This window comes from Zootoca vivipara, chromosome 2 (genome assembly GCF_965207765.1).
Source record: "Zootoca vivipara chromosome 2, rZooViv2.hap1.1, whole genome shotgun sequence".
NCBI lineage: Eukaryota > Metazoa > Chordata > Lepidosauria > Squamata > Lacertidae > Zootoca > Zootoca vivipara.
In genome coordinates this window covers 45385598-45404861 of record NC_142584.1, presented here as the reverse complement: position 1 = coordinate 45404861, position 19264 = coordinate 45385598, and the positions used below count along the sequence as shown (strand labels likewise).

The following is a 19264-nucleotide window of genomic DNA, read 5'->3' as shown; positions in this document are numbered from 1 at the left end:
TTGAGAAAGAGGAAGGTGCCACTTTGGGTCAGGGGCGTAGCCAGGATCAAAACTAGGGGGGGGCAAGCCATGGTCGTTCAAGGGCGGGGCCAAGGCACAGAAGGGGAGGGGCCACAAAGTGGGGGGGGCTAAAGGGCCAACGGGCCTGATGACATCGTGGCGGTGGCAGCAGCGGCCACCTTGTGCTTCTGGGGCTGGTAGCGTTGGCGGCTACCCTGCTTGGCTGGAGAGGACGGGAGGGTCGGGCAGGCGAGAGGGGGTGGCAGGGCGGGCGAGGGCGAGGCAAGACACGGCCGCACCCACGACGGCTCCGAGGCGTTGCTGCATATCAGCATAATATTTCAACCATGGTTCAAGCCCCACCTTAGGAAAAAATCCTGCATTGCAGGTGGTTGGACTAGATGACCCTTGTGGTCCCTTCCGACTACAATTATATGATTCTATTGATATATTACCATAGCATATGCATCATTCTGCTTTCTTGAATTGTCCTACTCCTAGGCATAGCATCCAACTCCTAGAGGCCTAGGTGCCCCCCCCCAATTACTGGTAAATACCGTATTTGAAAGAGTCATCCCCCCATGTTGATGGGCTTTCTATGTGGGGCTTATCTGCCCCCCCCCCGTATTTTATTAAGGATGGAAGAGGGAGGGAAGGAAGGAAGAAATAGAGAGAGAGATAACTCATATTTGTGGGTGTCTCTGGATGACGCTGTGATGCTGGAACTCTGCAGCAAGAGGACAGGAGGGTCGGGCAGGCGAGAGGGGGTGGAAGGGCGGGCGAGGGCGGAACAAGGCATGGCCGCAGCCACGACGGCTCCGAGGCGTTGCTGCATATCAGCATAATATTTCAACCATGGTTCAAGCCCCACCTTAGGAAAAAAAAATCCTGCATTGCAGCGGGTTGGACTAGATGACCCTTGTGGTCCCTTCCGACTACAATTCTACGATTCTATTGATATATTACCATACCATATGCATCGTTCTGCTTTCTTGAATTGCCCTACTCCTAGGCATAGCAGCCAACTCCTAGAGGCCTAGGTGCCTCTCTCCCCCCCCCCCAATTACTGGTAAATACCGTATTTGAAAGAGTCATCCCCCCATGTTGATGGGCTTTCTATGTGGGGCTTATCTGCCCCCCCCGTATTTTATTAAAGATGGAAGAGGGAGGGAAGGAAGGAAGAAATAGAGAGAGGGATAACTCATATTTGTGGGTGCCTCTGGGTGACGCTGGGATGCTGGAACTCTGCATGTACAGGAGCCTTGTAAGCAGCTTTCTCTCTGCTTGATTTACAGCAGGCACGTCCAACAGGTAGATTGTGATCTACCAGTAGATCACTGGATGTCTGTGGTAGATCACTGGTAGGTCACTGGCACCCCTAAAAAAAGCTCACCCAAAATTTTCCTCCTCCCTCAAAAAAGTTGAACTATGACCTGAAGCCCTAAACAAAAATGGACCTCCCTCCCTCCTAAAAGAAGCTCAACAAGTTTGACCTAAACCCCCCAAAACAGGGCTTCCCTTCCTTTTAAAAAAACTCAACAGCTTTGACCTGAACCCCCCAAAAGGGGGTAGATCACCCCCAGTTTTAAACTCTGAGTAGATCAGAGTCTCTTGGGAGGTGGCCACCCCTGATTTACAGTATACAGATGCAGGAGGAAGGGCAGACTGTAACACCAATGCTTTTTATAAACATCACTGTGTCTGTCAAAGCTACAGCCCCCCCCTTTCTTATTCACTTCTTTTTAGCCTTGCAGAGCCACCTTAGTCAAATTGAATCCCCTGAGTCTGCACCCTCATTAAATCGCCAATAGAACTCTTAATGCCCCTGAATGCTCATTAACAGCTCCCACTTAAGAACAATAGGGTGAAATGGTCAGCTATCGAATCTTGCCTGGGGATATATGCTCCATTGTCTTAACTGCTTAACTACTGGTAGCCACTTTGCTTTATTTATTTGATGTGTTTTTGTTACTGCTGTGTCCCCCCCCCCAGCAAGCGGAGACTTAGCTGCTCTTGCTAAAGCAAAGCCCTTTCCACTTCAGTTTTTGGAGGGGAAAAATGCTGATTATGGTCTGTAAAATACATTAATTTTTTTGCTTCTAGGGGGGGGCAGCTGCCCCCTCCTGCCCCCCCCCTGCCTACACCCATGCTTTGGGTCACAACATGACCAAAAAAATAGTACAGGCAACCCTCATTCATGTGGGGGTTACATTCCAAAGCACCATGCATTTAAGTGAAATCGCGTGTATTTGAAGCGTCATTGGAAAAGCCTGCAAACACCCTCCTCTGGAAACCCTTTTAAAAACCCTTTAAAAACCAGCAACGTTTACCAGACACCAAACTTCACCACAATTGCTCCTGCCAAACCTCCTTGCTCAAACTCCAACTCTCCACAGGCCTCAACAGTCGGTGCAAGGACTCTGAGATTGCACTTGCAAAGGCTTATGGGATTGCTAGGCACTGTTTTCACGCCTTTTGTGCCCTTTCTGTGCACTTTTGTTTTATGCTGTGAACCACCCTGGTATCTATGGGTATGGGACAGTATACAAATTTAATAAATAATAATTTTAGGGCCCTTTTTGCCATTTTTAAAGTTGCTTCCAGGTTCAGCGTGATGTGTGCATGCAGAGTCACATGTCAATTGGACGTGTGTAAATTGGTCATTGTCTGTATAGGGAAGTTTTCAAATAACTAGAATCAATTCTAAGTTAAATACTTGTGGTATTCCCAGAAGGGCAAATCTAGAATTTGAGATGACGTAGCCATCTATTTTTTTGAAAAGAGGAATCATTGTTAAAAATGTCCTGTTGCCAATTGTGAGTAATAACTCACTTTAAAATACAGCATTGAGGCAAATTAACCCCTGATTATAGTCTAATTACCATTGTTGACTAACACCTAAGGTGGTTGGATGCCCTTCTCACAGCCACTCAGAGCCTAACATGGCAGCAGCTTCTGATTAAGAACTGATTCACAAACCTTACTAGCTGCATTTTGCTTTGGCAGGGATAGAGCCTAGTCAGATTGAAACAGGACAGAGTTTAATTTCCTTGCCAAATCATGAGGCTCTGCAGACTTCAGAATACAATGGAGACTGGAATTAAACAAATGGAAGATAAATTGCTACTAAAAAGTAAACAGGTAGATCTTGCTTTCCACTGTATTGCTGACTGCATCTTGTTAAAAATCACTTTGGTGAATAGCTTACAGCTTATGGGATTTGGACATAGTTTGCAAATTCAAGGTGATATTTGAAATGACAGATACTGGCAATTTGTGTTACTTTTTTGGTGTATGAGAAGCTAAACAAAGTGCAAAGTTGAGAGCATGACTATGTCTATGGTGCTGCAGTTCCAGTGAATTTGAGAAGACAAAAACAGAAAAGGCTGCAGGAGGGTGCAATGAAAGAAAAGGATGCAGATTTATATTATATTTATAGTTTCAAGGCTTTGTGGCAAAACCCAATACTATCCAACCAACTGTGTCAACTTCCATAGTATTATTTTTTAATCAAGCTTGATGGGCTTAATCTTATTTTGATCTGTACAGATCTCACTTCCTTAAAGAACTTCCTATTTGAAACAGTGACAAATGTTGTGTGCTTTATGTAACTCTCACTAAGTTCTGGCTGATGAAGAATGGTTAGGCTCACGCAATAAGTTTGCAGTACACTTGTGAGTTTGCCTCTTCCCTTTTTTAGCAGTTAACCCCTACTGCAGATCACTAAAGCTACCTTCTGTTTTCCAAGCCACTTCCTATTATTCCAAGTAAAAAAGCCTGAAGTCTGCACTGATGCATACAGTACATCCAAGAATTGAAATATATAAGTCAAAGTGTTGCAAATTTGTACGGTGGAAATGTTACACTCATAAAAATCGTGGAAATTATATGGCATAAAAATAGCACTTCGAGAAATTAGGTTGACACTGGTTTTGGCAAACTACTTCTATTTCTATATTTTTCTACTTGGAAATTGAAAAACTTCATTTCATTCACTTCAGATATACTAAAGATCCCACTGCAGAACTGGTAGCTTTATTTTGCTCCTGGCATGTGTAATTACAGTACTATGTGATTTGTCTCAGCAACTCATTGGGCAATCATTTAGTGTAGCCACTCTGCTGAACTCTCTACTCTTCCCGCCCCTTCACCATATATGACAACCCATAATATTGCAAAGAGCTGCAAATATGGTTGTAAATATACAGTAAAATTAAAAAGAAACAAAACAATGTGGCTAATACATTGTTTATTGATAAGTGATAACCAATAAAGTTGTCAAGAAACTATTTGCATACATGCATTCTTTTGGGATAATTAAAGCACACTAGCATATGTTTAAAATCAAAACTATTTACAGCAGCTTAAAATTTAGGTTAACAGGCATAGCAGGATTTTCCCCAAATCCGCAGGCTAGTAGGGTAGAGTTGTCTCTTGCTTGCATAACTTCCTGTAAAAAAGCTCCAAATGTGTCTTGGAATATCTTTTTCTTTTTAAAAGATTTACTCGCTATTTGAATTCCTGAAATGAAGGTAGAACAGTTTTTAAATAAGCTTCCTAAATGCATTTCCTCAGCTTTATAACCTTGTACTATGGAAAGGTGAACATGAGGATTAACGTTCAGAGAATGTAATATCAATAGAAATACTACATTGCTACATTACTACATTGCTACAGGCAAACCTGCAGTAAGTTATTCTTTGCGGAGGAGGGAGGTATGTTACTATCCAGATTTTATCACATCTCTTCTCCTCATGTCTCCAGTAGATCCCAAACAGATCCATGCCCTCCAGATGTTTTACACTATAATTCCCAGGATTCTCTGCAGTAGTATTTTATTGCAGGTGTATTCTGGAATATGTTCTTAAAACAAAACAGCTTGGTAGTAGATTTATTCAGCTTTAATTTGTTCTGTGATTCTTCCCCAATGCCACCATATTATATTGCTCTCTGGAGAGGCTCTAATGCGGCAAAAATAAACCAGAACATATGAAATAGTTAATTTATGTTAATTTCTGATTGTGAGATATTAGTTTTCCATTCACATTGCAAAGTGGTTTAAAAGAAGAAGCACTTTATGGACTTTTTCCACTTGAGGCATAATGTTGTTTAATAAAACAAATAGTGTGTATGTGTGAAGATGAAGCAAAGCAAAATTGGTGGACCCATATCTCCAAGCAACAGAAAGTTCTGTGTAGGCTTTGGAGGGCAAAATACTGAAAATCACTGGTAACTAACTGTGTAGAAATGTATAGATTTAGTGGTTTTTTGGGGGTACAATAGTAAGCAAGTAAAAAGTACCAATTCATAATAGTTCTGCTCCAACAAATACAACCTCTTTTGCCACAGAAGGCAAAAGTCCAGATTCAGTCAAGTTTTGCTAAAAGATGCGGAACATTAACTTTCTCTATCTTCAATTGCCAGCTTCCTTACAGAAGGGTATGTTTTCAGGGAAGCATTAAGAGACAGACTTCTAGTGCTGCCACCATGGCGAACAGCGGATCCCATGATCCAGTTAATTAACTGCCAGCCATGCAGTTAATTAAGAATAATCTGGGAGTAATTATCCTTGCAAGCCCTTCACTCGCGGATCGTCTGCTATCTGCCTCTCGCTCCGATGGAAAGTGGGGGCAGGGACGCAGAGTGCAAAGCACTCCACGTATCGGAAACTCCAACGCAGTTGCTATGAGCGGAGCTACTTCTGTTTCTTTTAAGATGGATCTGAATTTGGACTTAAGAAACAGACGTGCTCTGGATGAAGGAAGAAGAGGAGGAGGAGTTTGGCCCATAAGGTGTCTCAAAGCGGCTAACAATCTCCTTTCCCTTCCTCCCCCACAACAAACACTCTGTGAGGTGGGTGGGGCTAAAAGACTTCAGAGAAGTGTGACTAGCCCAAGGTTACCCAGCAGCTGCAAGTGGAGGAGCGGAGGCGCGAACCCGGTTCACCAGATTACGAGTCCACCGCTCTTAACCACTACACCATGGTAACCTGCTAAATGAATCAGCTACTGAGTGCCCAAGGTTTTGATCTGGAGAGGACACTCATTTTGATTGGATTGCTATGTAAGTGAAGAGGAGCCTTTGTTTTCTTTTTTCATTAATATTAATAACAGTCCAATGGAGGCCACATTAATACAATACCGGGGGGAAGTTGAAGTGAACAGCCAGATTCTGGATAATGCTTGGGGAATATGGATAGTATTCAACAAAGTTTTACTCAGAATAAACCCACTGAAAGTAATGAACATGACTTAGTTAAAACCATCAATTTCAGTGGATCTGCTCTGAGTAAAACCTAGTTGAATACCAGCTTGTTTATTTTATGACATAGCAGCCAACTATCCAAACTGGAGAATCCATTCAGGCTTAAGTGATACACTTGAGCATAATCTGCAAATGAAATATATCTGTAAGGTGACACCACATGTGGCACACTCTAGCAGTTTGAGGGAAGAGATCCTAGCACTGCTGTCTTTTCAGTATGCTCTCTCATCCTAGTATGGGAATAGTTAAAAACCTACCACTGAAGAAAATGTCAATGTCAAAGCAGTGTTTTCCACAAAACATCTATTTGAATATTAAATACTCTGGAGTAGTTGCACTTTCATTCCAACGGTCATTGTGGATATGACTGCCAAGATTCCATAACTTCTGTTTGAACTATTCATTTATCATAATGAAATGACAAACACGATTTATCTGGTATTGGGAAATATTGGGCAGTGTGCAGCGCTTCCTGTGCACACAGTCTGAAATCTGTACTGTCTTAACCTTAAAGTCAAGCTATGGAGATGGGAATGGGATGGAAGAGAGAGTGGGCTTTTATCTGTTGAGCACTTAGCATTTGTTAAGCAGTGGGGGGAATATGTGATTTTACCATGACACATAATTACTGTGGAGCATTTCCTGTCGCAGGATGAAGTAATGGCCCCTGGCTTAGATGTGGGGTGCAGGGGGGCGGTGAGACAGGCAGAAGGTAGCTCAGGATCTATGGATAGAGTTTCATTTGAGTTAGATCAGCAAGGATTTAGCAGAAATAAAATGGCTCCTTCCTGCCCCTTGCACATCCTAATTTTGCTGCTAAAATTAAGACAGCTTGGGATATATTTTTTTATGTGCAGGATTGTGAGCCCCTGTAATCGGAGCCCTGGGCTCAGAATTATTTCATTCTAAGTCTATATGAATCTTGAGGATCTAGGAAAAACCAAAGTTGACCCTGCAAGCCTAAAATCTGCCTGCCTTTGGCTTGCTTTCAATGGGAATCTGTCAAATTCATAGATAGCTCTGTGCAATGAGTATGACCTGTAATACTTAAATGAAACTTCCAGGTTGAGACGCATTTGCAGCAGCAGGAGGAGGCAGCAAACTGAAGGGAAAGTCTGTTGTGTTAATTCCTTGCTTTGGGGTTCCCAGACACATCTGGCTGGCCATGGTGAGAAACAGGATGCTGGACCCTTGGTCTGATCCAGCAGGGCTGCTATTCCCACACATAAGAGAAGAACGGAGCAGTAAGAAAACTGGAAAACAAGGAAGTTTGTTATACACACTGTTGAGCTGGAGGAGCTTGGAAGTAGTACAGAGAACTGCCTGGCTGGCAATGTTATTCTGTGGTTGCCTAACTCTTTTATTTGCACTGCAGAGTAATCAGCATGTTTTTTGTTTTTTTATAAAATGTGGCAGCTGAGATGCAGATCTGCTCTGAGTCAGGGGGACTCCGTCAGGCTGCTATTTCCTTTTCAGCCTGACCCCGGATTGTTTGGAAGGAGTTTCTCACTCTTCCTCCACCCAATTCCTCCCCCCCCCCCCCCGCTTTCCATCCTGGCCTCTGAGGGGTGTTAACAAATTACATGCATGCTCTTTATACAGCAACCCCCATCTGATCTAAAAGGAGAAAACTGCCTGGGAGAACTGCATTGTCACCGATGGTGAATTTTTGCTCACCTCACTGGATCCTAATGGGCTAGCTGTTCCTCTGTGGGTTGCACAGCAAAGGATGGCATACCCAGGGAGGTCTCGTTTGAGGAGATCTTTCAGTGAGCATATCAGGGTCTCCACCAACAAAGCATGGGATGTCTTCTGGAAGAGTGCACGAGAAAAACGCTTGTCAGGTCAGTTGTTTGAGTTCTTTTGCTACTAATCTTCACAATTTACTTGCCTTTATTGACTGTGTGCACTTCCCATACCAAAAATGGAGAGGAAGTCTCTTAGGGAGCTATCAATGTTATATTGGCATAAATAAGTATATACGGTATGTTATCCCACCTGAGATCATGGATCTGGATCATACATTGGTAATTCAGAACGGGAAATGCAGGATATTGGCTCATTGCTTTCTTAGTTGTTGATGCAAACCAGCCTAAGTACATCACTCTTCCGGTTAAATATGTCAAGTGAATATGTAATAAACTAGATGTTGGAATTTGGAATTGTGTGAAATCCTGGATTGTGAAATGTCAGATTAGTCCTGTTCTTTCTTAGTGCATGCAACTCTCAAGTGTGGTGACCACAAACAGCTGTTATGAAACGCCGTAGAAGAAATCTAAAACACTTGGAACGAAATGGTTGTATATATGTTCAGTTCACTGCGGTATGCAATGTTTTGATGTTCTAATGCCAAATGGAGCATATATAACTATTGAACCTTAAATCTATGTGATAGCATGCAGATTGACATGTTGATACCCTGACACTCAGTGGGGAAATCTGGTAATACCAAGCGAAACATTTTAGAAATGTGTTCTAAATACAGCACCTTTCAAATAGTGCAGCTGTGGTTGGAGGACACCTCTTTTTTGGCAAGGAAGTTTTGAATTTTTAGCTTGACCTAATACTGCTTAGCAATTAACCAGATCTGTTGTTAGGAGAATATTGCTTCCTGTTACCCTCAAGTTCAACCAGGTGAGTAGAGACTGCAGGAGGGAGGCATTGCACCTGTGCCAGGATGAGGCAAGTATGGTTCTGTGTGGCTGCCTGCCTGTCAGCATGTCTGCTAGCAGTGGGCCGGGAGAGGGGGCAGAGCCTGAAGCTATCAAAGTCTACTCTGCTCTTGGCTGTGGTCCTCTATCTGGTCTTTGCATTCTAACTTACCTGCCCTGGTGTAATATAGGTATTTGTTTATTTCTATATTGCGTTTATATCCCATCTTTTTTCACAAAGGAGCTCAAGTAGCATACATGGTATTAATTGCCAGCCTTTTTAACTAGGTTACTCATATTAGTAGGGTTTGTACCAAAGGAAAAGCATTGGTTAGCATTTTGAGGTATACCTTTATAGTAAAAGGAGGATTCTTAGACTAAAGACTGTAGGACCCTAGAGTGGAAGGGTTGCAAGGGGCTGGGGCATGTCAGTCGGCTGGGCCTTGGTCAACCAAGAGATCCCTACTGCTCCTATTTGGGACAGCTTTCTTTGCTTACTATGAATGACATCCACCCAGGTATTCAAGCTTAATTATTACGTGTTCAGTTACCCCACACCACAGGCTTGCTTTTTACAGAATTAAAGCTGGGAACCTGGGGATTGTGGATCATCATGGTGAACATTCACGGATTTACATCTAGGGAATGGTGCCATATCTCCAGCTCCACTTTCCTTAAGGTGAACGTACACTATTTATAACTACTGGTAGCAATATGTCTCCCCTAATGATGGAAGGATGCAAGTATAAATGACGGGAGTGTGTGGCTGTCCGGATGGGCTGCAGCCAGGGCTCATTAGCCTCACTGAAGCAGTTGCCTCAAGCAGCAGACGGATTATGGCTGGGAGGGGCAGCAGATCAGAAAGAGGGGGGCCTCCTCCTTTGCTTTTGCCACTCTTCCTTTGGCTGTGGATTCAGCGCTGTGAGGATCTTGCCGCTGTCCACCTGGGCGGGGCTCTGGGGCTGACAACACCCCAGGCTGACTCCAGTTGCCTCAGGACACAACATCCCCATGGAGGCCACCACAGGGCAGAGGAGGCAGTGAGGGGTATGGACTGCAGACCCTGCCCCGTCTGCCAACCTGGTCCTTAGCATTGCCCCCACTGGGAATTTCCTGATGCCAGTGATACTGCTCTTGCTGATGCTTGTTGAATCACCCTTAACAAACTATGATTCCCGCAGGGGAGCACCAGTTTATTTTTTGCCTTGGGTGGCAAAATATCTTGGGCCAGCCCTGGCTGCAAGAAGTGTGGTATTGCGTACCACTTCCTACTGGTACTTTCAGTCTGATTTTTAAAAATGTGTTATTTCCATTGTTCCTCACTTTCTGCATTCATTTGGAATCTCATCTGTCCCTTTATTCACCTTCAGTTTTGACACTGAAAGAGTGCCAGATGGAAAAAATCATGTTGCGTGCTCTATTCCTCCAGCCACTAAATTGGAATCACTGCTTACTTGATTTGATTAGCAGAGATCAGAAAACTGATAAAAGTATTATCCAGAATGGCTCTCTGGGCATCCTCTACTGTGTTTCTCATAAAGTAAGACATACCTACAAAATAAGCCATGGCAGGCTTTTCATGAGTTGATTAAATATAAGACATACCCCAAAAATAAGCCGTAGTGGGGGAGTGGATGGCGCCAAGGAAGAGGAAAAGGAAGATGCCTGTCAGCACCCGGGGAGGGGCCAGAAGAAGCGGCTGAAGCCAGCTGTCCAAGCGCACGTTTCCAACATGAGTTCGCCGGGGAGAGGCTGTCAAGCTGGGAAGGCGAGCGGCACTTTCCCCTCAGGCACCGCTGCTGCCGAGTGAAGCGAAAGGGTAGAAGCAGCGCGATGGGGTGAGTGGAGGAGGCGAGTGCCACAAAGCAGGTGGCAATGGGGCTGCTCCGGTCGGTGGGGCACAGTCTCGCTGAGACGTCGAGGAGAAAATCGCTCCCTTAATCGGGCACCACCACTTTCCTTCTTCTTCTGCCCTAAATTGGTTCGTGAATGCCTTTCTGTGGACATTGTCCACTCTGGACATGCTGCTGCGAGGCAAGTTCTGCGCCCGACGAGAGGCTTGTGCGCTCTGAAAGGAACCGGAGCCGCTGCAGCCCCTGCCTCCCCCTCGGCGCGCCCGTTCCGCTCTCGCTCTGCCTGGTTCCCAAGCTCTGGCCTCCTGAATGCAACAGAGGGCGAAGCGTCCCGGGTCAGGGCAGCAGGGTCAGACGAGCTCGGGGCTTCCAGGCACCGGCAGCGGGGCAGGTTCATGGGAAAAGGCGGAGTGAGCTGCTTCCCTGTCAGTACGGTAGCTGGAGAGAAGGTCGCTGCCGAGTCAAGAGTTGTCAAGAATTGTCTTCAGCAGCCACCGTTGCTCCGCCCGAAAAGCAGCTCGCTTGCTGTGCAAAATAAGACATCCCCTGAAAATAAGCTGTGGTGTGTTTTTTTGAGGAAAAATAAATATAAGATGGTGTCTTATTTTATGAGAAACACGGTATCACCACACATTTTGAATTTGAGCTAATCATCAAACACATTTAAAAACCTTGCTATCACCTCATTCACTCACCAGAGCAGGGGAAGGAAGATCTCTTGCCAGAATTCCACTGCAAGAAGCCTGCTCTTTTGACTGTGTTCAGGATTCTCCCAATAGCAGATTGATGTGGGAGACTGGATGTTAAGAACATAATGCGAATGTTTTTTCTTCAGGCACCCATTGGAAAATTTGAATGAAGTGTTAAATACCATAATATAAATAACCTTTAAAAAGTTAAGCTGAATTGATGATGAGAGACATTACTTTTTGTCTACCATTCCACCTCTCACTATAGATACCAATATATAATTAGCCAAAAATGGTTGCATTTGCATCACATAGTCTGCAATCCTAATCCCATTTACCTGGGAGCAAGACCTATTGAATTCAATAGGACTGACTTCTAAGTAGACATGGATGAGATTGCACTGTTAATGGGCCTTTTTCTGTCCCTGCTTGATTCCTGCTTGTTGCTGTCATTGAGGATTCTCTGTTCTCTCTCATCTCCCCTACCAACCAACTCCTCCACTACTCTAAACCTTAAAATGCCATAGATTTCTATAAAAGCCAGTTTGCAATGTTCTGTTGTAATCTAAACCTGGCAGATAAGAATGACCTCAAACCTCCTAGTGGCTGAGGTCACCAAGGCCCAGTCTCGGCAGCACTAGCCCAGCCATCCTATAAGCCAGGGGTCCCCAAATGAAGGCCCGGGGGCCGGATGTGGGCCAATCGCCTTCTAAATCCGGCCGGCGAACGGTCCAGGAATCAGCATGTTTTTACATGAGTAGAATGTGTCCTTTTATTTAAAATGCATCTCTGGGTTATTTGTGGAGCATAGGAATTTGTTCATATATTTTTTTCAAAATATAGTCCGACCCCCCACAAGGTCTAAGGGACAGTCGACTGGCCCCCTGCTGAAAAAGTTTGCTGACCTCTGCTATAAGCAGTGTGGTTGTTCTTTATAAGGAAGTTTTAGAAAATCTGGGGCCGAGCATGAGATCTGGGGCCTGCCTCAAAAGCCATATGGTTCAGCCACAGACACACCCAGTGACCCCCTAACTATGGCCCTCTCTGTTTTCCCCCAGTAGAATGAGGCTTGGAATAAAGAAGGCAAACAGAAAACAAAATCATTCCTCTTCAACCAGGCCTTCGTCTGATTAATATAGTAGAGCCTTTTAAATGTGGCTGTGGGAAGGGGGGTATTATGTTTGTGTTTTTATATTGTATTCTGTGAGCCACCTTGAAATGTTGTGATGAAGGGTGGTATATGATTTTTAACGACCACCACCACCTGCTACTTTTTTTACAGTGGTAAGAAAATGCCCCCATACATAATAACATAATAACAACATAATAATAATGAATTAACATAATTACATAATAATGAATCAGCATTTAGGTAAAACATTAAATACGTTGGCACAGGAGGACTCCTGTGACCCAAATGAAATAATCGATTTATTTCGGTCACTGACTAGAGTGCAACATAATTATATAAGTTAAAACCTTAATCGCTAATATAAACCATATTAAGACATTGGCCATTAGATTCATTCAAAGCTTGTCTCCTTAATTTGTGACCAAAATGGATTTGGAGCTTTGAGTAAGTACAGCAGTATGTTGGCACACTGCTTCAGATTCCAAGCAGTAATCTCTAGCCCCCTAAAGGGGGGGGGAGCAGAAATACCTGACTCTTCTGTGTGTGTAGGTAGCCTCTTCCCCAACAGCTACAATTAATCTTTGATTAAATAACCATTTTTCTTCAGCTGTTGGGAGATGTGAGAGTATTTTGGAGCTAAAATAAAGCATTCCACACATAAGATAAATAAAAGCTTTAATGGCAATGACAGTAACAAATGGCCAAGTTACTTGAACTGGCTTTATAAATATTTTTCTTTTAAGGAGCTTTATGGTTTGTTCATTTGAATCATCTAGTCCTCTAGTACAATCATCTCGTGTTAATCTCAGTTAGGAAGGAAGAGAGATTCATACAGCTGTCCTACAGCTGGTATTTATCCTGCTTTGAACATGTAAGAGTTGCTATAAGTGGGATCAGTCTCTTTCCTGAAAAAGTGATATAAAGAAACATAAACGTTATTTCTTTGTTTCTTTCTTAAAGCAAGGGTGAAGCCGCTGTCAGAGCTACCCTGGATATGCTCTTTTGCCTTTTGAATTATTTATTTTTTGTGGTTAACTCAGGGGGTGGGGAGTAACATATAGATAATTAAAGAAGGACCGACCCCTGGACGGTTAAGTCCAGTCAAAGGCAACTATGGACTATGGTGGGAGCCAGCTTTTGTCCACAGACAGTTTTCCATGTCATGTGACCAGCATGACTAAACCGTTACTGGTTTGCTCCAGTAGGAGGGGTCTCTATAAGTGAGCCCACAATGACAGCCCTGTGTCACTATCTTAGCTGCCAAGTATCCCGTTTTTTGCAGGAAACCCCCAGATTTTAATCAGTTCCCCGCTGTTCTCCCAAATGGAGAAAAATCCCGGAAATCCCCCGGATTTCCTACCTGCCAGGGAGCCTCCATTTTGGGTGCTGCTCTGCCCATGTGTGGGCACCGGAAATAGGGCAGAGCAGCACCGGAAGTCGCTTCTATGCATGCCCGGCAGCCATCTTGGTGGTGGCCGCATGGCGGCGGCTGTCACCAAGATGCCACCGACATGCGGCCACCACCAAGGTGGCCGCTGGGCATGCGTAGAAGTGACTTCCGGTGCCACTTTGCCCTATTTCCGGTGTCCACACATGGGCAGAGCGGCCCCGGAAATTGCTTCTACGCAACTTCTGGTGTCGCGCTGCTGCTGATCCTGCATTTTTCAGCAGGAGACTTGGCAGGTATGGTCACTATTGGTTGGAGAAAGGCTTTTTTTTAGTTGGGGGAGTGAATGAGCAGTAGCAAATACTAGGCTTTGAGATGGAATTCCATGTGAATATCAACTAGGTGACAAGCAATGTTTCTACAGCAGGGTGACAGTGAATTTTTACATACACAGCTGTGTTTTATTATTCTCTGTATACATAGAAGCATGGGGAAGTTTTAAAAATTCCTACATATTTTTCCATTCCTAATGTTTGTTACTATTTTGGTTCTTAATACAAACTGCACACACATTTTTTGTACAGCATTCCCCCCTGTCCTGCACACACACCAAAAAAGCCTGCTGCAGCAACGATCAGAATGCACTCTACAAAATAGACAATTGCAAGAGTAGACATTAAGTAGGCCTTTAATGTGGAACTGTTCAAGATTCTTTCTTTTCCAATATGTCAATTATATCTTGGTTGATCGAAGCATCTGTTGCAGTAGGCAAATCTCTATACAGTGGTACCTCGGTTTAAGTACACAATTGGTTCCGGAAGTCTGTACTTAACCTGAAGCGTACTTAATATGAAGCGAACTTTCCCATTGAAAGTAATGGAAAGTGGATTAATCCGTTCCAGTCGGGTCCACGGAGTACTTAAACCGAAGCGGAATTAAACCGAGGTATGACTGTATTTGTGCTGGTTCCCAGTTTTCTGTCAGGCTCACTGCATTGTAGAAGTATCTTGGCTTAAGAATGTTCAGTGCTGTGTAGGTGTGGGATTCCTGTCTTTAATTCCACATTCAGCTGTAGAAAGTCTAAGGAGCTCTAGGTGGAGTTGAAATGGGGATTCCATGCATGAGGGAGGGAGAGAATTGTCTGAGTACCTTAAGGTCCATGAATAACCATAGTTTAGAGGTCCCAGGCCCTAAGGAAGACAGGCTATCATCCACCAGGGCCAGGGCCTTTTCAGTGATGGCTCCAACCTGGTGGAATGCTCTGTCCCATGAGACTAGGGCCCTACAGGACTTAACCTCCTTCCATCGGGCCTGTAAGACAGACCTATTTGAACTCAGCTTGATCTTCCATTTCCCTTCTTTTCTCTTCCCTCCTCACCTTTTTATGAAGATTACCCGCTCTGGGACTTCACAGCTAATTCTCCCCTGGCCTCCTCGCTGGCCCAAGTAGGTCTAATTTAGCCAGCTAGCCCTGGTGACTATCTCATGTTTATTGGATGGATTTTCCCCAAATTGATTTTTGAACTTTGAATTTTATTGTTATTCATGCTTTTATACTGTATTTTATGTTGCTTTTATGTTGTATTACAATTAAGTGTTTTAAATTTGTTGCTAGCCGCCCTTAGCCCTGGTTTCTGAACCGGGAAGGGCGGGGTATAAATAGAAATTTATTATTATTTACTAGTATCATGAAGCCCATTAAATTAACGGGTGCTAGAACATATGTGGTGAAACATTTGTAATAACAGCTCCTTTAAATTTGGAAAGAACGGCGTGCGCTTCCCCCCTCCCATTCCTGGTCTCTCTCTCTCTTCCCCTCCCTTCTTTTCTCCACCCACATGCCTCCCTGCCTCCCTTTATGGCTGCTCTGCACGTGCGCGTTGCTGCGACGCTCTTCCAGTCTTTCCCTGCGCCGTGGGAGGTAAGTGCTGGCTCCTGACGCGCGTGTGGCGCCCCCTCCCCCGCTTAGTCCCTCCGCTCGGCCGCTTCAACACTTCCGCCCGGCCGTCACCAAAGCAAGAGGGAAACCGAAGCCTACTGAAACCCTTATTAATTTTATTTTTTGGGGTGCTATTCGATTGCTAAGCCCCGCCGCTCCCTTGATATATATACAGTATATATTTTAAAGCACCCATAGAGTCACGAAAGGGACCCTCCCTGTGGCAACATAAAGACACACACACACACACACACACACACACACATGACTCACCGGTTCCTCACAGGGTCACTCCTCGCCGGCGGGCCGGTGCCTCCATCCATCCGCCCGGCGACGGCTGAGAGTAGTTATCCACTGCCCCTTTCCCTCTTAAGGCGCCGCTCCGCTTCCCCGCTTCCCTCCTTGTCCCCGTCCCCCCGAAAAGCCCGCGAGGGGCAGCGGGACGAGAAGCGGCCGCTCAACCTCCTCTTCCCCCCTCAGAGGTACGGAAAAGCGCCCCCTGTTCGAGACCTGAGCCGGGTGGCGATGAGAGAGGGGGGTGCGTGCGAGGGCGAGCGCAACGGCTGTCTGTGGGGCACATGCGCAGTAGCTCAATCCCATGGACGCAGAGACGCTTGGACTTTATTATAGAGGATTTTGAAACTGTAGAGGCACAGTAGTGTCTGAAGATGCACTCACCAAGGTGGCTTTGTACAGCCTAGTGGGGAAACTAATTTCATCACCCGCTGCAGATAATCCAGCTGTAGCAGTGTTTGGATGAAGACCAATCCTGGAACTACCACTTAGCTTCCCTGCTGTGCAGTAAAAGTTGAATTGAACAATCCCTGTCACTTGCCTTGGCTGGTGGAAGGAGAGGATATGTTGCAAAAATGAAGAAGGGGCAGGGAGATCTGATGCTCCAGCGGCACTCAGTGTTGTACAGTATTTTTTCCGTTTATTTTCTTTGAATGGTATGCACGTGGAAGCCACAAATGCAGTGTTGTTCCTTAAAAGCTGTTTAATACTTCTCTAGTAGTAGAGACAACTTTCTGGCAAAGTAGTTTCCCCACAAACCATCAAAGAAGTTTTTCATAGAATCATAGAGTTGGAAGGGGTCCTGAGGATCATCTAGTCCAGCCCCCTGCAAATTTAATATCACAACAGCTTGTATCTTATATACTACTATTCATTTAAAAAAATCAGAGCCATTTACAACAGTCAATGCAGATGAAGCATTTGAGCAGTGGTGAGTCATTTCTGAAATGCCTCATCTCCCATCCAGAAGTGATTTAGGATGTTCATTCTTTCTGCATCTTCACCAGTTGTTGCCCGTAACTTCCGCCATGGTGCAAAAACCTATGCCAGCCATCACAACTCTCTCACCAGGCCCTAACCTCAATGCAAGCGGAAAGAATTGTCCCTTCATAACCATATAGTCACATGGATGGCACGCAAAAAAGTATGGCAATATAGACAGTTAATACATGGCTAGACCTAGATCTGAATGAGATTGGTGCAGCCTTTTACAGTCCCTGGCCTGCTGTCATCTACTTTCTACCAATGACAGGAGACAGTTCTGTTCCAGAGTGGGATTTTGTTAAAAATATTTTTGAGTTCCTTCACATTTTTAGTTTCATTTTAAATTCAAAGTTTATTTAAATTGCAGTCATTTACTATTAAAATGCACACTTCATGACATTTAAATAATTGTTTTGTGTACTTATTTAAAATGAAGACTAAAAATGCCCTTTTACACGATTTGAAAGTGCCCTTTTGAGTTTGTGTTTCTTCCACCTTGCAAAATTCCAGCATACCACACACAAAAAATCCCCTTCTACGGTATGTGCATAAATGAACAGTGTCTTGCCTGCTCCCTCCTTTTAATGAAGTGTCAGTATGTCTGTGTGAAGCTATTGTAAAAATAAGTTAAAGCCTAAGAGGAAGATCTGCAGGACTGTGTACTGTTGGGAGATTGGGAGTCTGTACAGGAGAAGATTAATGGAGCCAGAGGCACAACTTTGGTTAGAGAAGGGAAGGGTGATAATTGTTAAATGATCTTCCTAAAGCTTGCTGACCAGTGACATCATCTAGTTGTTTCTGTGAGTAAGAAACAATGAAAAACTGCAGACTGATGGGGGGGGAGCTGCGTTTTGTGCTGACGATATTTTGTTGGGTTGACTGTTTCAAGGGCTGTCTGGTCCAAGTTTAGTTTGAAAATAAAGAACCATAAGAGCAAGGGGCCTTGAAGTTGCCCATCAACAGTGAACACCTGAACTGCAGAGTAAGCAGGTACACAGGCAATCTGGTCAGAGTCTTCTCTGCTATGATGTATTGTATTACTGCTTCAATTATAGCAATCCTATCTGAATGTGCATCTGCACACATAAATTAGTATATGCAAATCTTTACCCTCCTTTTTCACACAACCCCCCCCCCGACAATCCATCCGCTACTTTTTTGGTGATTTATAGTTGGCCACCTTACAGATATATAACAACATGATTTGATTTGATTTAATCAAACAAACACATACAGTAATTTAAAAGTAAGTTGGTAACACTAAACGTAACAGGCAAATACATCTAAGCAATGAACAAGCCCAGCGGAGCATTTAAAATTATAATACAACCACAATAAAGGGGCATAACAGGTTTCAGGTCCAATTAAAATCATTACAAAAAAGCTACAGTAAACAAACAGGTTTCAAGGCCTGGAGCATTAAATAAAGTGTCAGATTACTACAAGTAAAAACCTCAGTCAGAAATTCAAAACTATCTAGTAGTAGGAAGGTCTAACTGAGTTTTCAGTGGCTAAACTTAATGTCATTTTTAATACACGTAAATGTCTGATAATTTTGTTTGCTTAGTGCCTATATGCTGAGAGACAGCTTTTAGAATCCCTGGATTTCAAACAGAAAGCAGAAGTCTTTGAATGGAATTATAAGATATGGAATAGCAACAGAACCTGTACCTGTGGTTCTGGAGAAAGTGAGGATCTTCCAGATTTTCTTTTATATGCTATGTACAACTTGGCCAATGAAGCTCTACAGGCATTGGTTCTTACTGAACCACCGTTTTGGAATTCTGCGCGAAGGTTTGCTTTCTGTTAAAAGGTGTCAATGAGACGGTTGAAAAGGTGCTGTGTTTACTCCAGAAGGGGGCAGTAAAGCAGCAGCATCTACTCCAATTCACTACTGAAATACAAGAGCTGGGATTAGAAACTGCAAATAACAATCTTTTTGCCTTCACATGGCAATGCTTTTATTTTTTTTTAAAAAAAACCTGGAATGCTGAACTAAAAGAAGAGACGAGACAATGTGGACAACTTTTTGTTTTAATTCTTGAAACCACCATTGCTGCATTTTCACTAG

General features: G+C 43.9%; 1 protein-coding gene across 1 annotated transcript in view; it reads left to right on the top strand.

Annotated features, from left to right (window-relative positions):
* The first annotated feature begins 7882 nt into the window (after positions 1-7882).
* LOC118080229 (rho GTPase-activating protein 7) overlaps positions 7883-19264 on the top strand; it is an 80263-nt gene continuing 68881 nt past the window's right edge. Inside the window, exon 1 of the mRNA XM_035105166.3 lies at positions 7883-8108. Coding sequence (XP_034961057.2) covers positions 7994-8108 — 115 coding nt within the window. The 5' untranslated portion in view covers positions 7883-7993. The remainder of the gene's footprint in view (positions 8109-19264) is intronic.